The sequence below is a fragment of the Cervus canadensis genome, chromosome 7 (genome assembly GCF_019320065.1).
Source record: "Cervus canadensis isolate Bull #8, Minnesota chromosome 7, ASM1932006v1, whole genome shotgun sequence".
Taxonomy (NCBI): Eukaryota; Metazoa; Chordata; class Mammalia; order Artiodactyla; family Cervidae; genus Cervus; species Cervus canadensis.
This window is the reverse complement of record NC_057392.1, coordinates 23,293,739-23,312,166: the sequence shown is the minus strand read 5'-3', so window position 1 is coordinate 23,312,166 and position 18,428 is coordinate 23,293,739. Positions and strand designations below refer to the sequence as shown.

General features: G+C 54.2%; 1 protein-coding gene across 2 annotated transcripts in view; it reads left to right on the top strand.

Moving 5' to 3' along the window:
- Nucleotides 1-417: 417 nt before the first annotated feature.
- The window catches only part of LSS (lanosterol synthase), a 30,581-nt gene continuing 12,570 nt past the window's right edge, over nt 418-18,428 (top strand). The window contains exons 1-17 of one of the 2 annotated variants that reach the window (XM_043474635.1): nt 418-557; nt 1,002-1,170; nt 1,864-1,969; nt 4,010-4,118; nt 4,820-4,941; nt 5,684-5,780; nt 7,044-7,179; nt 7,434-7,542; nt 8,163-8,281; nt 9,314-9,411; nt 9,670-9,697; nt 11,247-11,303; nt 11,910-11,981; nt 12,260-12,310; nt 12,794-12,943; nt 13,247-13,343; nt 14,090-14,195. In XM_043474635.1, coding sequence (XP_043330570.1) covers nt 544-557; nt 1,002-1,170; nt 1,864-1,969; nt 4,010-4,118; nt 4,820-4,941; nt 5,684-5,780; nt 7,044-7,179; nt 7,434-7,542; nt 8,163-8,281; nt 9,314-9,411; nt 9,670-9,697; nt 11,247-11,303; nt 11,910-11,981; nt 12,260-12,310; nt 12,794-12,943; nt 13,247-13,343; nt 14,090-14,195 — 1,640 coding nt within the window. In that variant the 5' untranslated portion in view covers nt 418-543. Of the gene's footprint in view, nt 558-1,001; nt 1,171-1,863; nt 2,003-4,009; nt 4,119-4,819; nt 4,942-5,683; nt 5,781-7,043; nt 7,180-7,433; nt 7,543-8,162; nt 8,282-9,313; nt 9,412-9,669; nt 9,698-11,246; nt 11,304-11,909; nt 11,982-12,259; nt 12,311-12,793; nt 12,944-13,246; nt 13,344-14,089; nt 14,196-18,428 lie in introns of both variants that reach the window. The other variant, XM_043474634.1, reaches the window with a different exon arrangement.

The following is an 18,428-nucleotide window of genomic DNA, read 5'->3' as shown; positions in this document are numbered from 1 at the left end:
ACCTCGCGGCCACGTCTCCCCTCACTCACTCACAACAGCCTCCGACCTCGTGCCCTTCCTCAAAGGCACTCGCCGCTCTCCAAACCCCCTGCTTTCAGGTCTCGGGTGGGACCCTCCTCAAGGGTCAGTCTTAGGCGCCCCTTGGTGGCCTCGTCCTGGCGCCTTGCTCCACAAGTAGCTCCGAGGCTGACAGAATCTGGCTGCAGGCGTGACAGGCAGCCGCGTCCCTCCGGGACTCGCCCGTCCGCCAAGCCCCGCCCACCGACGCGCCCCCGCCCACCGACGCATCCCCGCCCATTCACTTCCTCGCCCCGCCCCCAGATCCACCTCTGTCCCTGTACTTCGGCTCCGCCCCCACTGCGCCGAGGTTCGCGCTCCACCACTGAGGTATCCAGGCATGCCCCAGGCCCACCCTCCCTGTGCTTTGATTGGCTGCGTGGGCATCTGGCCACCGCGCACGCCAGTCGGCCCAGGCGAAAGACTTCGCCGGCTAGTCCAGGTACTGGGCGCAGGTTGCCGGGAATCAGGATCGCGGCAGCGGTCATGACGGAGGGCACGTGAGTCCCCGCGTTCCTCGAGAAGGGAGAGCGTGGTCGGGGTCCCCGAGGAGGGGGTCTTATCGGGTCGAGGGCTTCCAGCGAGGCTGCTGCACCGTCCGGTCCAGCCCGCCGTCTGTGGAGACCTGCGGCACCAGCCTTGGGGGGCGGTGAGGGGCAAGCTTTCCTTCGGCGGCGTCGCCCGAGGGCCTTCTGGGGCCGGGCCGGGGTGAGCCGGGTGGAGCCGGGGGTCGGGGTGGGGGCGAGGCTGTGGGCGGAGGTCCGGTGGCAGGTGTCTCCTCTCCCGGAGAAATAATGGCGCAATGTGTAGGTGCAGAAGCGCCTCTGGAGGGTTTTTGTTTTACAGCAGTCTGCTGGTAGGTTGTTGGGGTGAAACAGTGAGTTCGTTGGGCCTCTGGCCTCTGACTGGGTCAGAGCAGGTCACTTGAGCATGATCTTTTCTAGGTGTCTGCGTCGAAGAGGGGGACCCTATAAGACAGAGCCGGCCACAGACCTCAGTCGCTGGCGACTCAGCAATAAGGTTGGGAGGCAGACATGGACCTACTTTCAAGAAGAAGAAGATCCTGGCCGAGAGCAGTCTGGCCTGGAAGCTCACCTCTTGGGACTGGATACAGTAAGTGTTGATTCTGCTAGTCCCATGCGGCGTCTGGGACACCACCAGAAACTTGAGTCCCTCCCTTCTTAGTAAGGAGCACCAGGAACCAGCAGGGAGCTTTAAACAGCTAGATGTAAAGGGTATTCTTTTCTTTCTTAAAAAGAAGGGATGTGTAATGTGTACTTGTGTCGCATGTCACCAAATCTGGTTCCTACAGGAGTTAACTGGGTAAACACAGAACATGAAGCCCCTTTGCTTCAATCCCTTTATCACTAAGCTGTGTGTAAAAAACAGCTCTAACTTTGTTTTTATTCAGAAAAAGAAGTTTTTGATCCAGCGAATTTCACGAGAAATTCAATTAGAGAGTATGACATATAAATGAGGTCTCCCTGTCACTGTGCCATCCCGTGGCCCCTGCCCGAGAGAGGCCTGTAGGGCACTGTGGGCATCAGTGCCCTACCCCACACTCTTGGGCACCTGGTTTATTTAAGATGTCTTGGAGAAGTTGTGAATAAATTTGAAAATATGTGACTGGAACACAGAACCGTGAGGGAGATTGGCAATACCATCATCAGAATTTTAGGCTTTGAAACAGCTGTAACTTTCAAAGCAATTCAGGTTTGTTACTTTGGCTTCGTGTCTAAATGCCGAGGGCTCCTCTCGCCTAGCTGCAGACCCCTCAGCTCTCATCTCTTTTTTTCTTCTTTGCAGAAGAGTTTCTTTAAGGACTTGCCGAAAGCGCACACAGCCCTCAAGGGGGCTCTGAATGGGGTGACATTTTACGCTGCACTGCAGACTGAGGATGGGCATTGGGCAGGTGATTACGGTGGCCCGCTCTTCCTCCTGCCAGGTAGGAAGGTGATGTTGTGGCTTGTGGGTAAGGCATCCTTGATATCCTGGCTTGATTCTGGTTCAGGCCTTCGTTGAACATTTATGGTGTGACTGAATGAACAGGTGAAAAACCAGGAGCTTACATAGAAAAGGTCTGGGGAAGGTTGCCTTGTGTCTGAGTTGTCCTGGTGTTGTTGCTGGGGGATGGGAGCGAAGGCTCAGCTAGTTAGTGTTCTGAAAAAGGAAGCAAGGGTACTTTGGGAGGTACCTCCAAGCAGGGAGGCTCTGGAGTCCCAGTGCAGGGCAGGGGCATCCCTGGAGGGCCTGGCCTGTGGAAAGGTACAGAGGTGGGCAGGGTGGTGGGTGGGGATCTTTAAGTCCTGTGTAGGCAGTTCTTGCACATGTGAACTCACTGGAAGGCTTGGCCAAGAGAGCTTAGCTGGGAGCTGTAGATGGAGGTTGGTGAGCTGTAGGAGAACTGCAGTTGCATCTCCCGGGTACTCAACTGGTTTGACTAGATCAGACTATTGCATCCTGGGAGCATTTCTCTAAAACAATATGAGAAATTCCTTTTATGAATTTCTAAGAGTACATCAGGCTCCTGTCTCTGCTTTGACTCTAAGCCCTGCTGTCTCCTGGACTGTTCAGCTTTGTATTCCTGTCCAGGGACCCACGGACCTGCCCTTGAGGGCAAGTCATTGGGCTTTCTTCCTTTGGTCTCACCTGGAGCCTGTTGAGACTTTTCCCAGGGGTCTTTGTAGGGAGGCAGTGGACTGCACTGGCTTGCTGTGACCCTGGGCAAGGTGGCAGGACTGCACCATGCCTTGGCTGACTCATCTGTGACATGGGGATGATGGGAACTGGGTTTGGTCATGTGTGCATAGCACCAGGCACTCAGTAGGTGACAGGTCATGGGGATGCTGCCTTGGTTTGTACTTGCTGCTGCAGCTCTGGGCTCGGCCTGCTGCCCCCCTCTCCCCACCCCCACCCCGCCCCCGGCCCTCTGCAGGCTGTAGGGTGGGGCTTTTCTCTCTCCCTCTGGACTCTGGACAGGCCATTTTTCGCAGGTTAACACTGGCCTGTTTTGGGGTGCTGTCTCAGGGTTCTTCCATGGCTGGCTGAAATTTGACTGGTCTTTTTCTGCTTTAGTTTGGAGAACCCTTCTGGAGGCCATGACTCTGTGTGGCCAGTGTTGCACTGAGCATCACCGTGGTGATCACTGACTCTGGGGTTAGACCTCCTGGGCTTCAGCCCCAGCCCCACCACTTAGGGGCTGTGCCTCAGTTTCCTTGACTGTAAAATGGGGAAGCCACAGGCACTGTTTCCTGCTTGTGTGTTTCACTGTCTTGAGAGCATCATACCTGTTACAAAAGGAGATGGACTTTTTCCTATGAACTTCTGTGGTATCTGTGTGGCTGTGTCTGCTGGGGCTTCTCGTGCCTCTGGCCAGAGTCAGGGATCCATTCCACAACACGTTGTTGCTGGGGCCTGCCTGAGACCCCATGTGCTCAGTGCCATGGGCATGTGGCTGATGAGGTCGAGGCCAAGGGTATATTGGAGGGGGAGGAGGTGGAGAGCCTTTGAACACCATGCTCAGGAGGGTCAGCCTGGGAACAGAAGGTTCTTTGTGGGTATTATTTATTGTTGTCCATCTCTCAAAGTGACATGTGCAATTAAAACATTTAACAAAACAGGAATATGTAAATATAAGCAAGTAAACATTACCCCATCCAGGGATGATCCATTTGGGGTTTCTTTCCCAGCTAGCATGTCAGTAGCATGGGACCCTGGAGTGCCTGATAGGTTCTGCATGCCCCATGCAGTGTGTGTCATGTATGCTGTTGCCACTGCTTCTGGGGCCCCAGTTCTGAAGTCCTTGATGGGGTGGGAGGAATAGCCTTCCCAGGCTTGTTTGCACAAGAACGGGCCAAGCAGAGAGCTCCCTGTTGTGTGGGGTTCCCAGGGTCTCAGACCTGGGCTTAGAAGTGCTGAGTTCCTGCCAAGGAATATCTGTTCTGCCCCACAGGCCTCCTGATCACGTGCCATGTGGCACACATCCCTCTGCCGGCTGGATACCGAGAAGAAATTATACGGTACCTGCGGTCTGTGCAGCTCCCCGACGGCGGCTGGGGCCTGTGAGTCTGCCTGATCCTGGGTCATGGCATGTGTGTGTGTGTGTGTGCATGTGCACATGTGTTCTTATGTGAGAGATGCACCTGTTGGTGGGGAGTTACTGTAGCTGTGGGCCGGCAGTGGGTGGGGAGAGAGCCTGGCAGGAGGGAATTGGGCTGGAGGCTCCATGCGGGTCCAGGTTTCCCTGGTGCTTCTTATCCTGCAGCTGGGGCATGGGCCCTTCCTGGGCTTGCTGACTTCATACCGGCAGCCTTCATTACAGAATCCTGGGAGGACAGCTCAGCTCTGCTCACCTCCTGGACGGAGTCGTGGGCGTCTCGAGCTTGGGATCCCAACCCTCTGGCCTGTGGGCCCTGGGGCAGACAGGGTCTCACCAGCGCCCTTTCCCTCCTGGCTAACTGCCTCTGGAGTGTACTCTGTGGGCCTCAGTGATGTAGAGTCTTAGCTGAGTCACTGCCACACGACACGGGTCCTGTCAATTTGGTGTGAGAAGTGGACAGAGGAGGTGGGCAGGCCTGGGGAGCAGTTTGGAACTGCTCAGTTGTCGCAGAGGTGCAGGAGCTCTTAGCAGAGTATGGCTGTTCTGGATGTTTCTTGTGTAGTTATGTCATTTTTGATTTGCTGAAGCAACGTAATGAAAGCATTGCTTAATTTCTTAAGTCATGGAAGACATCATTTTCTCATCGGCCTCCTTCTGCCGTAGGCACATTGAGGACAAGTCCACGGTATTTGGAACTGCGCTCAACTATGTGTCTTTGAGAATTCTGGGTGTGGGGCCTGACGATCCTGACCTGGTGCGAGCCAGGAACCTTCTTCACAAGAAAGGTACCCCCTGCCCAGAACACGCTGTGCAGTAAAGAGGTCGTGTTACCTCAGTGTAAGAAGGGCTCGCAAATGGGAACTATTATAGACAGATGCAAGGAAGGCATCAAAGCAGGAAGTAGGAGGAAACTGTCTACCCTTGCCCGTAAAATTTCAGAGCACAAATTAAGGTTGTTGTGTTTCACAATTCTGTTTTACAAGTCGGCATGGACTCACGAAGGACACACTGGTGCATTGCTTGCGGGAGTGTGCCTTCCCAGAGGGCACCCGGGCCACACATGCGGGGTGGAGCTGGTGGAGTTCTGCTCGCCCCCCGCCTGCTCTACTGTGTGCCTGGCGGAACTCCAAGTGGTGGCTGCTCTCCCCTCACTCTGGGAGGCCCTTCAGCTCCTGCCACTCAGAGATCATCCACTGCTGCTCTGGCCCACCTGCCCGCCCCTCACGCTGTTCGTGCTTCCAGCTTTGTGCTCACACACCGGAGGACCTTCCAGTTGGCACCCTGAAGCCTCTTCCTGGTTCAGGGCTCCGCCTGCACTGCTTTGTCTTCCTAGGGGCAGGGGAGACATGCTTGTTCTGGGGAAGCTGTCTGTTCCAGCCGATGGTCATGGTGTGGGTGGTCCGAGAGCTCTAGAACCTGCTTGGCATGAGGAGAGGACCCTCAGCAGCCTGTTGGCTGAGGGGCTCTGTTCCTGAGGGTCTCCTCTTCAGCCAGAGGCCGGTGACGGGGTCTGTGCTCTTCCTGCAGGTGGTGCTGTGTTCATCCCCTCCTGGGGGAAGTTTTGGTTGGCTGTCCTGAATGTGTACAGCTGGGAAGGCCTCAATACACTGTTTCCAGAAATGTGGTATGTGCCCCCTACAGTTAGTTTGGTGGCCGGGTCACCAGTGTCTCAGCAAGTGGAGTGACACTGCCTGGGTCATTTGCTGCCTGTTAGTCAGATATGGGATGATCCGTTCAGTGGTGTGGGGTGGTGTTAGGCTCCTGGCAGAACCCGTGCTTGGCTGACAGAGGAGAGAAGGCGGTTCCCAGTTGGGCGGGAGGGAGGGAGGTGCAGTGGGGTTGGGTCCTCAGCAGGTGGGTGGGTCCTGCCTGACTGCTTACAGAGCCACTGGGGTAGGGAATGAAGCGCTGGCTTTGCTGCACAGGTGGCTGTTAACTGTGTTGTTATAGACACTCTGAGCATCTGTCGAAACAGAGAACGAAGGGGCCGGCCATGCAGCCCTCCCCAGCCAGGGTTGGGGTGTGCATGCTGTCTTACTGCCCGCCTTCTAGTTGTTGGCCAGTGAACGTTAAAGTTAATCCTAGACATCCTATTTCCCCTGTGAACACTTCAGTGTGTATATCTGAAAGATGAGAATTTTCCTTTCAACAGAACCATAATGCTGTTTAAAAACTCAGCAAAATCAACACTCATTCCGTATTGTGTGAGGCCTATTAGCTGCTGATTTTAAGCATTTTGTGAATATCTCATGAAAGCTGTGGATGTGTCCAGAACACATCTATATATATACAAGCACCTCGGTATCACCCCCCCAGGAGGTGAGGTTCCTGGGGCGGGGAGCTGTCAGAGACCCCCTGCATATGTGGTCTGAGGCTGAAAGGGGAGGGTGGAGGAGACCGCCCAGGTGCTCAGCCGCCTGGGGGGCTGCAGAGCTGTGCCCACGTCAGGCTGGGTGTCTGGGCAAAGCACAGCAGGGCCAGTGGTCAGAGTTGGTCAGACTTGAGGAGGCATGGCAGTCCTGAAGGTTTTTAGGTAAGAACTTTTAATTTTGAAATAGTTTTCAATCCCCAGAAAAGCTGCAAAGATAGTCCAGAGCATCTCTGTAGCCCCTCACTCAGCATCTCAGTGGTTAAGGGTTTCTGTTTCTGTGACATGTTGGTCACAGCCGGGAACTCACAGGCTCCCTGACCCATTAGGGGCCGCGTCTCCTGGCGTTAGGAGGCATGGTGAACCAGAAGGGTTTGTTGGCTACTGCAGGCTCTGCCCCTCAGGAACTCCGCCGTGAAGCTCTGAGGGCTGTGCCCGCTTGGCTGGAGACAGCCCTGCCTCGGGTGTCCACAGGCTGTAACAGTTAGGGGGGTGCCCACTAACATACTCTGCCCCCAGGCTGTTTCCTGACTGGATGCCCGCACATCCCTCCACGATCTGGTGCCACTGTCGGCAGGTGTACCTGCCCATGGCCTACTGCTACAGCACCCGGCTGAGTGCCGAGGAGGGCCCGCTGGTCCAGAGCCTCCGCCAGGTGAGGCTGACCGCGCATGCTGCCCCAGAGTGTAGCCTCGCCCCGTGTCCCTGAATGACTGCCCGGGGGCGGCGGGGTGGGGGTGGGCGGGCGGCTATGCTGTTCGATTGGTCCAGTGAGCCTCCAAGCGCCCTGGGATGGACTTGGGGAGGCTGTGCTCATCAGGGTCTGCCCGGGGGCGGAGCGGGGATGGGGGCAGGGGGCCCGGGGCCCAGGGCCCAGCAGGTCTGGGCTGAGATGCCGCACGCCCGCAGGAGCTCTACGTGGAGGACTACAGCTGCATCGACTGGGCCGCGCACAGGAACAGCGTGGCCCCGGACGATCTGTACACGCCGCACAGCTGGCTGCTCCACCTCGTGTACGGTGGGTATCCCCCTGGCACCCCCTCCCTGGGCTGGCTGGGCCCCTGGAGTCGGGGGACACCTGAAGTGATAGGAAGGGACACTGCCCCTCAGAGGGTCTCCTGCCCTTCTCACCATCCTGTGTTGGGGTCCTGTGGGGACGACGGGGGCCGGCCTTGCACAGCTCATGTCCATCAGACCTGCCTGGGACTCGGACTCCTGGACAGAGGATTCGGAGCCTAGGGCCTTGAGGGTCCGGGGTGTCTCCTCTGTGGAACAGAAGGGGCGGTCCCCAGAGGCCTGTCCAGGCCCGGCTCCCGTGGATCCTTCTGGCCGCTCAGAGCCCAGCGCCTCCTCATGGTTCTGTGTGAGCAAGCGGCCTGTTCTCCTTCGCTCCTCCGTCCCCCACCCCTTCTCGTACCCCCACCCCCACCCCCCGCCCGCACACTTGTCTGCTCCCCGCTCCCCGCCCATCTGCTCGTCCCCCCTCGCAGGTCCCTTCACTCACTGCAGGATGCCGGGGTGGGGCGTGGGGGGCATGGCACAGCCTCCCAGGCAGGCGGGTGGGGGTGGAGGCTGCGGGCTGTGATGGAGCTCCTCCCATGTCTGCTGCCGTTGACGACCCCCTACCACACCCTGCAGCCGTCCTCAACTTGTACGAGCGCCACCACAGCACCAGCCTGCGGCAGTGGGCCACCCAGAAGCTGCATGAGCACATTGCGGCAGATGACCGCTTCACCAAGTGCATCAGCATCGGCCCGGTCAGTGCGCTCGCCCGGGCGTCTGGGCCTGGGTCTGTGGGGCTGGGGGTGGGGGCTCCCCCAGGTGAGGTCCCTCCTTGGGATGTGGCCTCCAATCCCCCAGGACCCTTGGCCTGGCCCACACTGCCCCCTACCTGGTGTGCCTGGAACGCTGCTCCGTTTCCCCCCTTCCTCACCCCCAATGACCTACCGCTGGCCTTTCTTCTTCTCCTTTGGAGGGCGGGGTGCTTGTTTCCATTCCTGACTCCTGATGAGCCTGCTGGCTCGAGGCTCTCACTTCATTGAGCCTCTGGGCTCCTGATCCGGCTTTGCCTCTCGTGTGCGCCCAGGCGGCCATCACAGGGTCAGTCAATGGCCTGCAGCCTTAGGGTGACGGGTCCAGGAGGCAGAGTTGTGTGAACCAGGGGGCAGGCTGTGACCTGCTGGCAGGTGTTTGCTGAGCCACATGGTACCTGGGGCCGTAAACCACTGCTGCCCCAGTGAACAGCCAAGTGTTTCCCTTTCAACACTGGGGGATTCTGTGTGGGCTCTTAGCACTGCATAAACAATTTCAACCTCGATTTGTGATCTCTCGGGGTAGAAGGGTTGGGCCTCTAGAACTTCTGCTTTGAGCAACAGGCCCTGGCTCACTGGTCTCACTTCCAAGTCTCTCCCACGCCCTACAGACAGCTCTGCCCTCGGTCCCCAGTTATCTCGAACAGCTCAGCACACCCCACACCCCAGGCGCCCATGCAGGGTCCCCGCCTGTCTGTCACCTCGTGGCAGTCCTGCTCGCTCGCTGGCTGGCTTGCGCCTCCTCTGTGGGTCACCCTGTCTTTTCTCTGCTGCAGTGCCCCCTCCCTCCAGGCACACCTGCCTTGGCCCCTCGCTGCAGCCTGGTTTTTTGATCTCGGGGCCTGGAAGCAGAGAGTGCTTGGGAAAGTGGTCAGAGCAGTGGCTTGGCCTGGAACAAGGCTGTGCTGGGGCCGCAGCCCTCAAGCCCAGGAACCCGGTGGGTGTGGAGCAGGGCCCTGACCAGGCTGTCTCCTGCAGATCTCGAAAACCATCAACATGCTTGTGCGCTGGTATGCAGATGGGCCGGCCTCTGCTGTCTTCCAGGAGCACGTGTCCAGGATTCCTGATTATCTCTGGTGAGTGTGCGGGAGGCAAAGCCAAGAGGCGAGTGCTGGCCTGTCTGGGGGAGGGTGGGCACAGCCTATGTGTCCCTCAGTCTGCGTTCCAGGGTGGCCTCTTCTCCCCGTGGACCCTCCGCATGCTGGGTTTGGGGGAGCCGTCCTTGTGTGTCCCACGCTGCTTGGGTGGGTTACTCTCCGGATGTGGACTCTGGGCCCCTGATATCTGGCACTGCTTGTGCCCCCTGACCCAGATCATTCTCTCCCTCCCTGTAGGCTGGGCCTCGATGGCATGAAGATGCAGGTGAGGGCAGTGGGGCTGAAGCTGTGTCCTTGCCACCATCCCCGCCTTGGGTTTGTTCACAGCCCCAGTCTCTCCTCCCTGCATGGCCTGTTGGCTTGAGGTCCTATGTCTGAGGTGTGCTGCTGGGCCCTCCTGGGCAGGTGCCATCTGGCAGGAATGTTGACGGGCCCTGGGGTGGTGGGAGAACCGAGGGCTGGCAGCCACCTTGTGGGAGTGGTCTGTAAACTGAGGTCACTCAGCCGCAGCTCAGAGGGGACGAAGGCCATGGGGGGTTCTTTGACTGCTGCTGGACGCTGATCTTGCAGCTCGCACACGGGATCTGGCTGGCAGGGTCAGGACAGTCAGAGGAGAACCCCTGCCCTCCCCTGCCTCCTGGAGCTGAGCCCCTCTTCAGGGTCCTGAGACATGCTCCCTGTGGGCAGGCTTTTTGTGCTCTTTGCTGGTTTCTGGTGTCTGGATGCTGTAGATGATGTTCCCCCCACTTGTGTCCTATGCATGGCCCTGGGGGTGGGGCTGCGGGTCACTGGGCGGCCTGGGTTGACCCAGTCCTGTCCTGGCAGCAGGGGCCCCAGAGGCAGCCAGCCAGGAGCTCTTGGGCTTTGGTCTGCTGTCCCTCAGTGTGGAACAGGGTGCCCCCAGCAATGTCCTTGGGTCACACTAACTGCTGGACCCTTTGAGATGGGTGCACGTGAGCCTGGCCCTGCCCAGCACAGACCACCTGCCCAGGTGCCCTTGCTAAGTGTGCTCAAGCCTCTCTTCCAGCTCCCTGGCCCTTCTTCCAGCATTCGAGCCCCTCTTCTAGTTGCCTGGGCCCCACACGGCCAATCTTATATGAAGTATCCCAAAAAAACCCTCGAAGTTGAGGAGGGTGGTGAGCCTCCAGCCCTGGAGCTTCTGGTTCTGAGGGAACTGCCATGCTGTCCCCTGGATCTCATGGCAGCCTGTGGTGGGGTTGTGCTGTGGGTTCGCTGGCATCACGATTTGACCCAGGAGGCTGGTCCTTAATGTCACCTTCGTTCTACAGTCTCCCGGTGTCCTTCTCTCCTGGGCCATTTGTCCCTAGGGTGTCCACCTTCTGCCTGCTCTGTGCCCTGATCTGATCAGGGCTTGATCAGATCAGGTTTTTGTGGCCTGGGATTGTCTTGGTCATGTGCTTTCTTCCCACACATTGTCTGGCAAGGCCATGATGTCTGGGGCCCCTGAGGGCCACCAGTCTGTCTGGGCTCCGTGCCACTGGGTGGGCAGTGGAGGCCATGGCATCCAAATCCTGGAAGTGCCCTGAGGAAGCCCTGCCCTGGCTGATGTTCTGATGAAGGCAGATGGGGCTGCCTGACCCATGTCTGCCTGCCGGACCACTCACTTAGCCCCCTGTGGGTATCAGAGTGCAGAGCCCAGAGCCTGGGGTCAGGGGTCAACTGGGATCCCACCTCTTCAGGTGGGATCTGGTAGAGGCCCCTGCACCCTCTTTGGCCCTCTAGGCGCCTGTGGGATCCAGGAAGTTGGGGTGGCATGCAGGAGAGGCATCTGTAACGTTATCCTTTCTCCGCAGGGCACCAATGGCTCACAGATCTGGGACACCGCGTTCGCCATCCAGGCTTTGCTGGAGGTATGTGGCCCTGTCCCTCGTTCTCCAGCTGCCCTTGCTGTGTGTCCACCCCTGCATCCAGCGGACATGGTGCCTGCTGGCCCTGACCCTGCCCTCAGCTGGGCTCTGAGGCTCTTGCCTGGCAACTCTGGGTGGGGGGGGCGGGTGATGCTTGAAGGCTCCAGGGGCAGGGAGCCTTGGGGGGCAGTTCCTGAGGTGATGAGGTGGTGGGGTCCTTGGGAAGGGGCAGTGGGCTCCAGGCCCTCTCTGAGAGTGCTCAAACGGCTCATTATGGATACGTCTGAGTACATGCTGGAGAAAAATAGGAGCTGGTGGGAATGAGGTTGGCAGGATTGGGAGCCCCAGGAAGAGGTGGGGGCCATGTGGCAGCCTGCCTTAGACAGGCAGGGACCCTGTGTGGTGGGCTGGGGCCGGGTGCGATGGAGAAGCCTGCTTCATTGCTCCACCACGTCCTACTGACTTGGCGGCAGAACCCGAGCCCACCAAGACTTGGGGGTGTTTGCCCCTGGCTCCCGAGGGTGACTGGGTGTCACCAGTAGCATCCAGGGACCAGCCACCACGCAGACATACGCTGCCGAGCATCTCAGCCCCTTTTCTCTTTTCCAGGCAGATGCACAACACAGGCCGGAGTTTTGGTCCTGCCTGCAGAAGGCGCATGAGTATCTCCGGATCTCACAGGTAAGGCCAAGCCCAGGGCGTGCCTCCCACAGATGGGGCTCCCCTACTCCCCTCTGCCATCTCCTGCTCAGGGTGTGCCCGATTGTGGATGGGGGGAGTGGGCCAGGGGGTGCTGCCTTGGGGGGTTCCCTCTGGTGCTGGTGACGGAGGGGGTGGCAGCCCTGGGTCTCAGCACCTCCCACTGTGCCAGTCCCTCCTGCCCCTGTCTGCGCGTGTCCGGTACGGTAGTGATGTATTCCCCCCCTGCTTTCCCTCTGTGCTCCTCGGATGCTGCCCAGGTGCCAGACAATTTCCCCGACTACCAGAAGTACTACCGCCAGATGACCAAGGTACCACACCCCACACCACTGGCCCTGTTTAGCTGGACCTTGCCTGTGAGGAGGAGTCTCTCCCAGCCTTCTGGGGCTTCCTGCTCTGACAGACGCACAGGGTGGGGTTCCACCGGTGCACCCATGATATTCCTGACCATGGAGTCATTCACACACCCAATCGCTGAGCTGCGGGGATTTCACTGCACTACATCACACACACGTGCACTTAGCAGCACGTGCAGACATTAAACAAGCTGTCAGACATGAATGGGAGGGAGGAGGGCAGGGCTGGATGGGTCGTTCCTGCAGTGTGCGGGGCGTCAACACGGCCACAGCCACCTTCTCACAGCAGCTGCTTGTGCCCTTCCTGGAAGCTGGGAGCCTGTCTGCATGTGTGTGGCCTGGGGCTGTGGCTGTACCTCCCCATGATGGTCAGGCATCAGCCCTGCGAGGGCGGGGAAGGTGCCGTGGCCTCCACCCTTACAGCCCCGCACTTTACAGGGCGGCTTCAGCTTCAGCACGCTGGACTGTGGCTGGATCGTGGCCGACTGCACGGCTGAGGCCTTGAAGTCCATCCTCCTCCTGCAGGAAAAGTGTCCCTTTGTTACCAATCATGTCCCACGAGAGCGGCTTTTCGACGCTGTCGCTGTGGTGAGGCTGCTGGGTGTGGGACTCCCATCTCTGAGGGTACCGGGCATGCAGAGTCTTGGCCACCCAACCACAGGCTCTCTTTAACATATCCAGATCTTGTCCAGGTTTTACGTGGAGATGGTTCGTTTGGTGGCGCGTATGTGATTTATAAGTGATAAGTGTGTGTGTGCTGGGAAGGGATACCAGGTGGTCCCAGGGTGCCTGGTTGACAAAGTGCCCACTGTTCTGGGTACCCAAGGTCTGGGCTGTTCCTCAGCTCCTTGCCTTGTGCGGCTTCTCAGGACCTTCTCTCACTGGTTTTAGTTGCTGAGCATGAGAAACCCCGACGGAGGGTTTGCCACCTATGAGACCAAGCGTGGGGGACACCTTCTGGAGCTTCTGAACCCCTCCGAGGTCTTCGGTGAGTAGTTGACCTGTCACGTGGCCATGGACTCAGGGGCTCCTGAGTGTCCAAGGTGTGACCTCCTGCCAGCGCTTGGAGGTCTTTTCTTGCTTGGGGTGGGGGGCGGTGCGCAGTACCCACCAACTGCTGGCGGGGGAGGTGGATGTGGGCAGATGCTCTGAGGAGCCCCCAAGCACCAGACTGTCTGGGCTGCTCACCTTCCAAGGGTGTGGTGACCCTGGTGGTAGATAGAAAAGCTGCAGTCTGCCTCTCAGAGGTGGGTGGGACTCACTGGGGCTCTCGGGTCTCAGCCTGGGCCACTCCTGGCTCTGTGTTCCATGAGGGCTGGCCTGTCTCCTGAGTGCCCCTCGTGGAGCCCTCGAAGGGAGGTGATGGTGGGACCGCTCACCCGTGTCCTCCCAGGTGTGGTCCATGTGCACCCTGTACCCTCCTCTGGGTCTCCATTTGTTGGGCTCCTGTAACTGGCAGGCGTGCTCCCAGACAGGCCTTTTTAGGGTGGGTACAGCTCCACTGTGCATCCTGCTCTTTCACCCTTGCACCAGCCTGGCTGTCCTACAGCACAGACGGGCCTCCAGGTCACCAGTGCTGGTGCTACCCTCCCACTTGGTGGCCACGTCCCCAGGCTGGTCACTGGGGATGTTTCCTCCCTTCCTCTGCAGGACGGTCAGGCCCCATGTGTTATGGCGCTCTCCTGCGTCATGGTTTGGCCGGAATTGGCCTCAGTCTTCCCTTCCCTTTTCCAGGGGACATCATGATTGACTACACGTATGTGGAGTGCACCTCAGCAGTGATGCAGGCACTGAAGACTTTCCACAAGCAGTTCCCAGACCACAGGGCCGGGGAGATCAGGTAAGGGATGCTTGGCCATGCAACATAGGTGCCATTAACTTGGGGCCAAGAACTCAAACAACTTTGATGTCATTGACAGCAAGCCATTTACTCACTTGGGTGCTAGGGCGGGGGGCCCATCTCAGAAAGGGGGCTCTGGAATGAAACTCATTTAAAAATGGAAGAAGTTCAGATGCTTCTGGATCCAGTTGTATGCCCTGAAGTATAGCAAATGTGTGTACTGGGGGTCAGAGTAGCACAGTTATACCAGAAAAACTATTCTTTGCATCTTCTTAATGATGTTTAAAGAAGGCACATAGACGTGTACTAGGAGATAGCAAGGGTTCAATTTCAGCCACTGCAAATGTCACTGTAATGTGGGTCAGATGAATTTTTTGGTTTCCCAGGGCATTTGAAACTTATGTTTATGCTATATTGTAATCTTTTAAGTGTTCAATAGCATTATGTCTAAGCAAATAATGTACATATCTTATTTAAAAACATTTCATTGCTAAAAAATATTAACCATCATCTTAGCCTTCAGTGAGTCGAATTGTTTTTGTAATAGTACCATCAAAGATTACTGATTATAGATCACCAAAACTGATATAATAATAATGAGAAAGTTTGAAATATTGTGAGAATTACCAAAATGTGACAGAGACATGAAGTGAGCAAATACTGTTGGAGAATGGCACTGATAGACTTGTTTGACGCAAGGTTGCCATGAACCTTCAGTTTGTAAAAAAAACATAGTATCTGCAAAGTTCATAAAGCAAAGCACAATTAAGTGAGGAATGCTCCACCTGTACTCAAATAATAGAGTTTTTACATACACCTTTCCTGGTAAAGTTTGGCACATGTTAGAGAAGCACACAAACCCTGCATGTAGCCCTTGGGTGAATAATGAAGTCTTCACCCACACACCCACGTGATCACATCAGGCAAACACGTTACCAGAAGCTCCCCTCCTGGTTCTCCTTCCCACTATGATCCCAGGTGGAATCCCACGTCTGTCGCTGCTGTCAAATACAGATCCCATACTTTGTTTATGCGTGTGCTGTCATGGATCTTTTAGGGCCTCTCAGTGGGTTATGATGAACCATCCTGCTGTGAACCCTCTTAGACTTGTCTTTTGGGGCATAGAGGTTCCCATTTCTTGAGGATGTGGATGTGGACTTGCTGTGTTACGGGGCTTCTATGCAATTTTTGCAGATTTTCCTTCATCCTTGTATGATTCTATTGTTTCATGATTCTTGGTCATTATGTGCTTTCCCTTTTATAGATTGTTGGACTTGGTAAGTATTTTGTTCAAGATTTTGTCAAAGGTTTTTATTTTGTTAAATAGCTAAAGGGAAACCAATGAATCATTGAAGCAGTAATTAGTAATGATTTATCATGTACACATCAAAAAGACAGTTTGCAAACCAAGAGTGCTCAAACCAAAACTCTGAATGAGAGTTGGGTATATATTGTTATAAAGCAGCTTATATTGTGAGAAAACAAAATGTTTATTCTTCACAATGATTGGTTTACAGTATTAAAATTTTAAGTGCTTACTTTGTATCAAGTTTGAGAAGCAGTTTTCTTTATGATTTCCAGAGGTGTAAACAAGAAATGACCCAGGTCAAGTTAGTCCTGCAAAGTAAGCTAAATTAGCCTTTGTATGACTAAGCTGGTTTTGTCTCCTTGGGGAATTTTCCAGGCTGCACTCAGTTTTTTTGGTCACTGTCTTGGCTGGCTGAGAGGATCACCAGCCAGTGTCACATTATTCTTTGTCTCTACCATTGCTGTCTCTTTTCTCATTAGTTGAATCAACAGATGGGAGGTCCATGTAGTCATGATGTTCATCATTCATGTGGTTATTGCAGATTTCATCCAGTTGTCTCATTCTGATGGATAGCATTTGGCATGTGAGTGGCTGCATGTGAGTGAGACATTTAAAACCATTGAGAGTTTAATGTGATGACTATAAAAAGAACAACAGTCAAGACTGAAAAATTTCCCAGAGCCAAAATTTAATCAATGAAGTAAATCAAATGGTTTATCATCGGATTCAGGTATTAGCTTTCTGACTCAGTCTTCAAAAACTTTAAATGTTGTTTATGTAGACACATATAGTGTGTCAGCAACTGAATGTCCTCAGCGTTCCTCAGTAGGAAAGACACATAGGGGGCTTTACTTCAGGAGGCAGTATTGCACATGTGCTTCCCCCAAATCAGCCTTTATATGATCTGAGCCATCAGGTAATTCAGTGAGAGGCATTTCTATGGAAACAAAAGAAAACAATGAGTAATAGTTAAAGCAAATTATAATCTCAGTTTCTGAGTTTGGGGAGCAGCCAGTTGAGACAATTTCTAGGTGTTGGGTTCAAAGCATTGTCAGAGGATGTGAGGACAGGCATGGCAATCAGATAAGATATTCCTGGTTCTCAGTGTGAGTCTCTGGTGATCTTTCTGAGTGGCCACATAGCAACAGGCATGAAGACTGTCCTCGCATGAGCTGTTGAAGTTTGTATCAAGTTGTCCAGCTTTTGCTTGCAAGGTTTGGGAAAAGGGCAGCATTCGTTTTGTAGTGAACTCAGAAGATGGAAGAAAATTGGAAGTGTTAGTTTCAAGAGTTCTATTTACATACAGGAAGAAATCAGAATTCAGGATTCAGTACTTCAAAGACAATTAATGATACTAGCATCTAATGTACATCATCAGTTCAGTTCAGTCACTCAGTCCTGTCCAACTCCTTGCGACTCCATGGACTGCAGCACGCCAGACCTCCCTGTCCATCACCAACTCGTGGAGTTTACCCAAACTCATGTCTATTGAGTCGGTGGATGCCATCCAACCATTTCATCCTCTGTCATCCCCTTCTCCTCCTGCCTTCAATCTTTCTCAGCATCAGGGTCTTTTCCAATGAGTCAGTTCTTCGCATCAGGTGGCCAAGTTATTGGACTTTCAGCTTCAACATCAGTCCTTCTGATGAACACCTAGGACTGATCTCCTTTAGGATGGACTGGTTGAATCTCCTTGCAGTCCAAGGGACTCTCAAAAGTCTTCTCCAACACCACAGTTCAAAAGCATCAATTCTTTGGTGCTCAGCTTTCTTTATAGTCCAACTCTCACATCCATACATGACCACTGGTAAAACCATAGCCTTGACTAGACGGACCTTTGTTGACAAAGTAATGTCTCTGCTTTTTAATATGCTGTCTAGGTTGGTCATAGCTTTTCTTCCAAGGAGCAAGCGTCTTTTAATTTTATGGCTGCAGTTACCACTACAGTGGTTTCGGAGCCCCCCAAAATAAAGTCTGCCCTCTTTCCACTGTTTCCCCATCTATTTGCCATGAAGTGATGGGACCGGCTGCCATGATCTTAGTTTTCTGAATGTTGAGCTTTAAGCCAACATTTTCACTCTCCTCTTTCACTTTCATCAAGAAGCTCTTTAGTTCTTCACTTTCTGCCATAAGGGTGGTGTCATCTGCATATCTGAGGTTATTGATATTTCTTCTGGCAATCTTGATTCCAGCTTGTGTTTCATCTAGCCCAGCGTTTCTCATGATGTACTCTGCATATAAGTTAAATAAGCAGGGTGACAGTATACAGCCTTGACATAGTCTTTCCCAATTTGGAACCAGTCTGTTGTTCCATGTCCAGTTCTAACTGTTGCTCCTGACCTGCATACAAATTTCTCAAGAGGCAGGTCAGGTGGTCTGGTATTCCCATCTAATGTACATAATGGTGTATTATTGAAGAATAGTTTTTCTATCCATAGTAACCTCTGTTTCTGTCAAAGATACCCAAGTCCACTTTCAATAAACTTGTCCTGATTATTTATGTAAGTGTAGCTGGAATAGTGACTGACCATGTAAGCTTTTAAAATCTGTTTTGCTGAAGCTTTTCATAAGGAATCTCAGATTAGACCTTCAGCGTCTCTCTAGGCTAAGAGGACAAGCCAAGGAATTGTCCAGTTATGGCCTGTTACTGGAACAGATTTGTATTGAACTTTCACAAATATGTATTGTTATGAAAAATTAGAGTGTTTAATAGGAGTTTCAGAATTCGATCTGGGGGGATCAGATTGGGAGAAAAAGATAACTGTTTACCAAATTGCTGTTAAGTTAAAGATAGCTTAAAAGAGAAGAAAAGGGGTTCTTTAAATTTAGAAAATGAAATGATAAAGAATGAGCAATGTTTTAAATGAAATTATAAAAATTATAATTAAAAATATAAAATTATAAAATTATACTTATAAAAATTA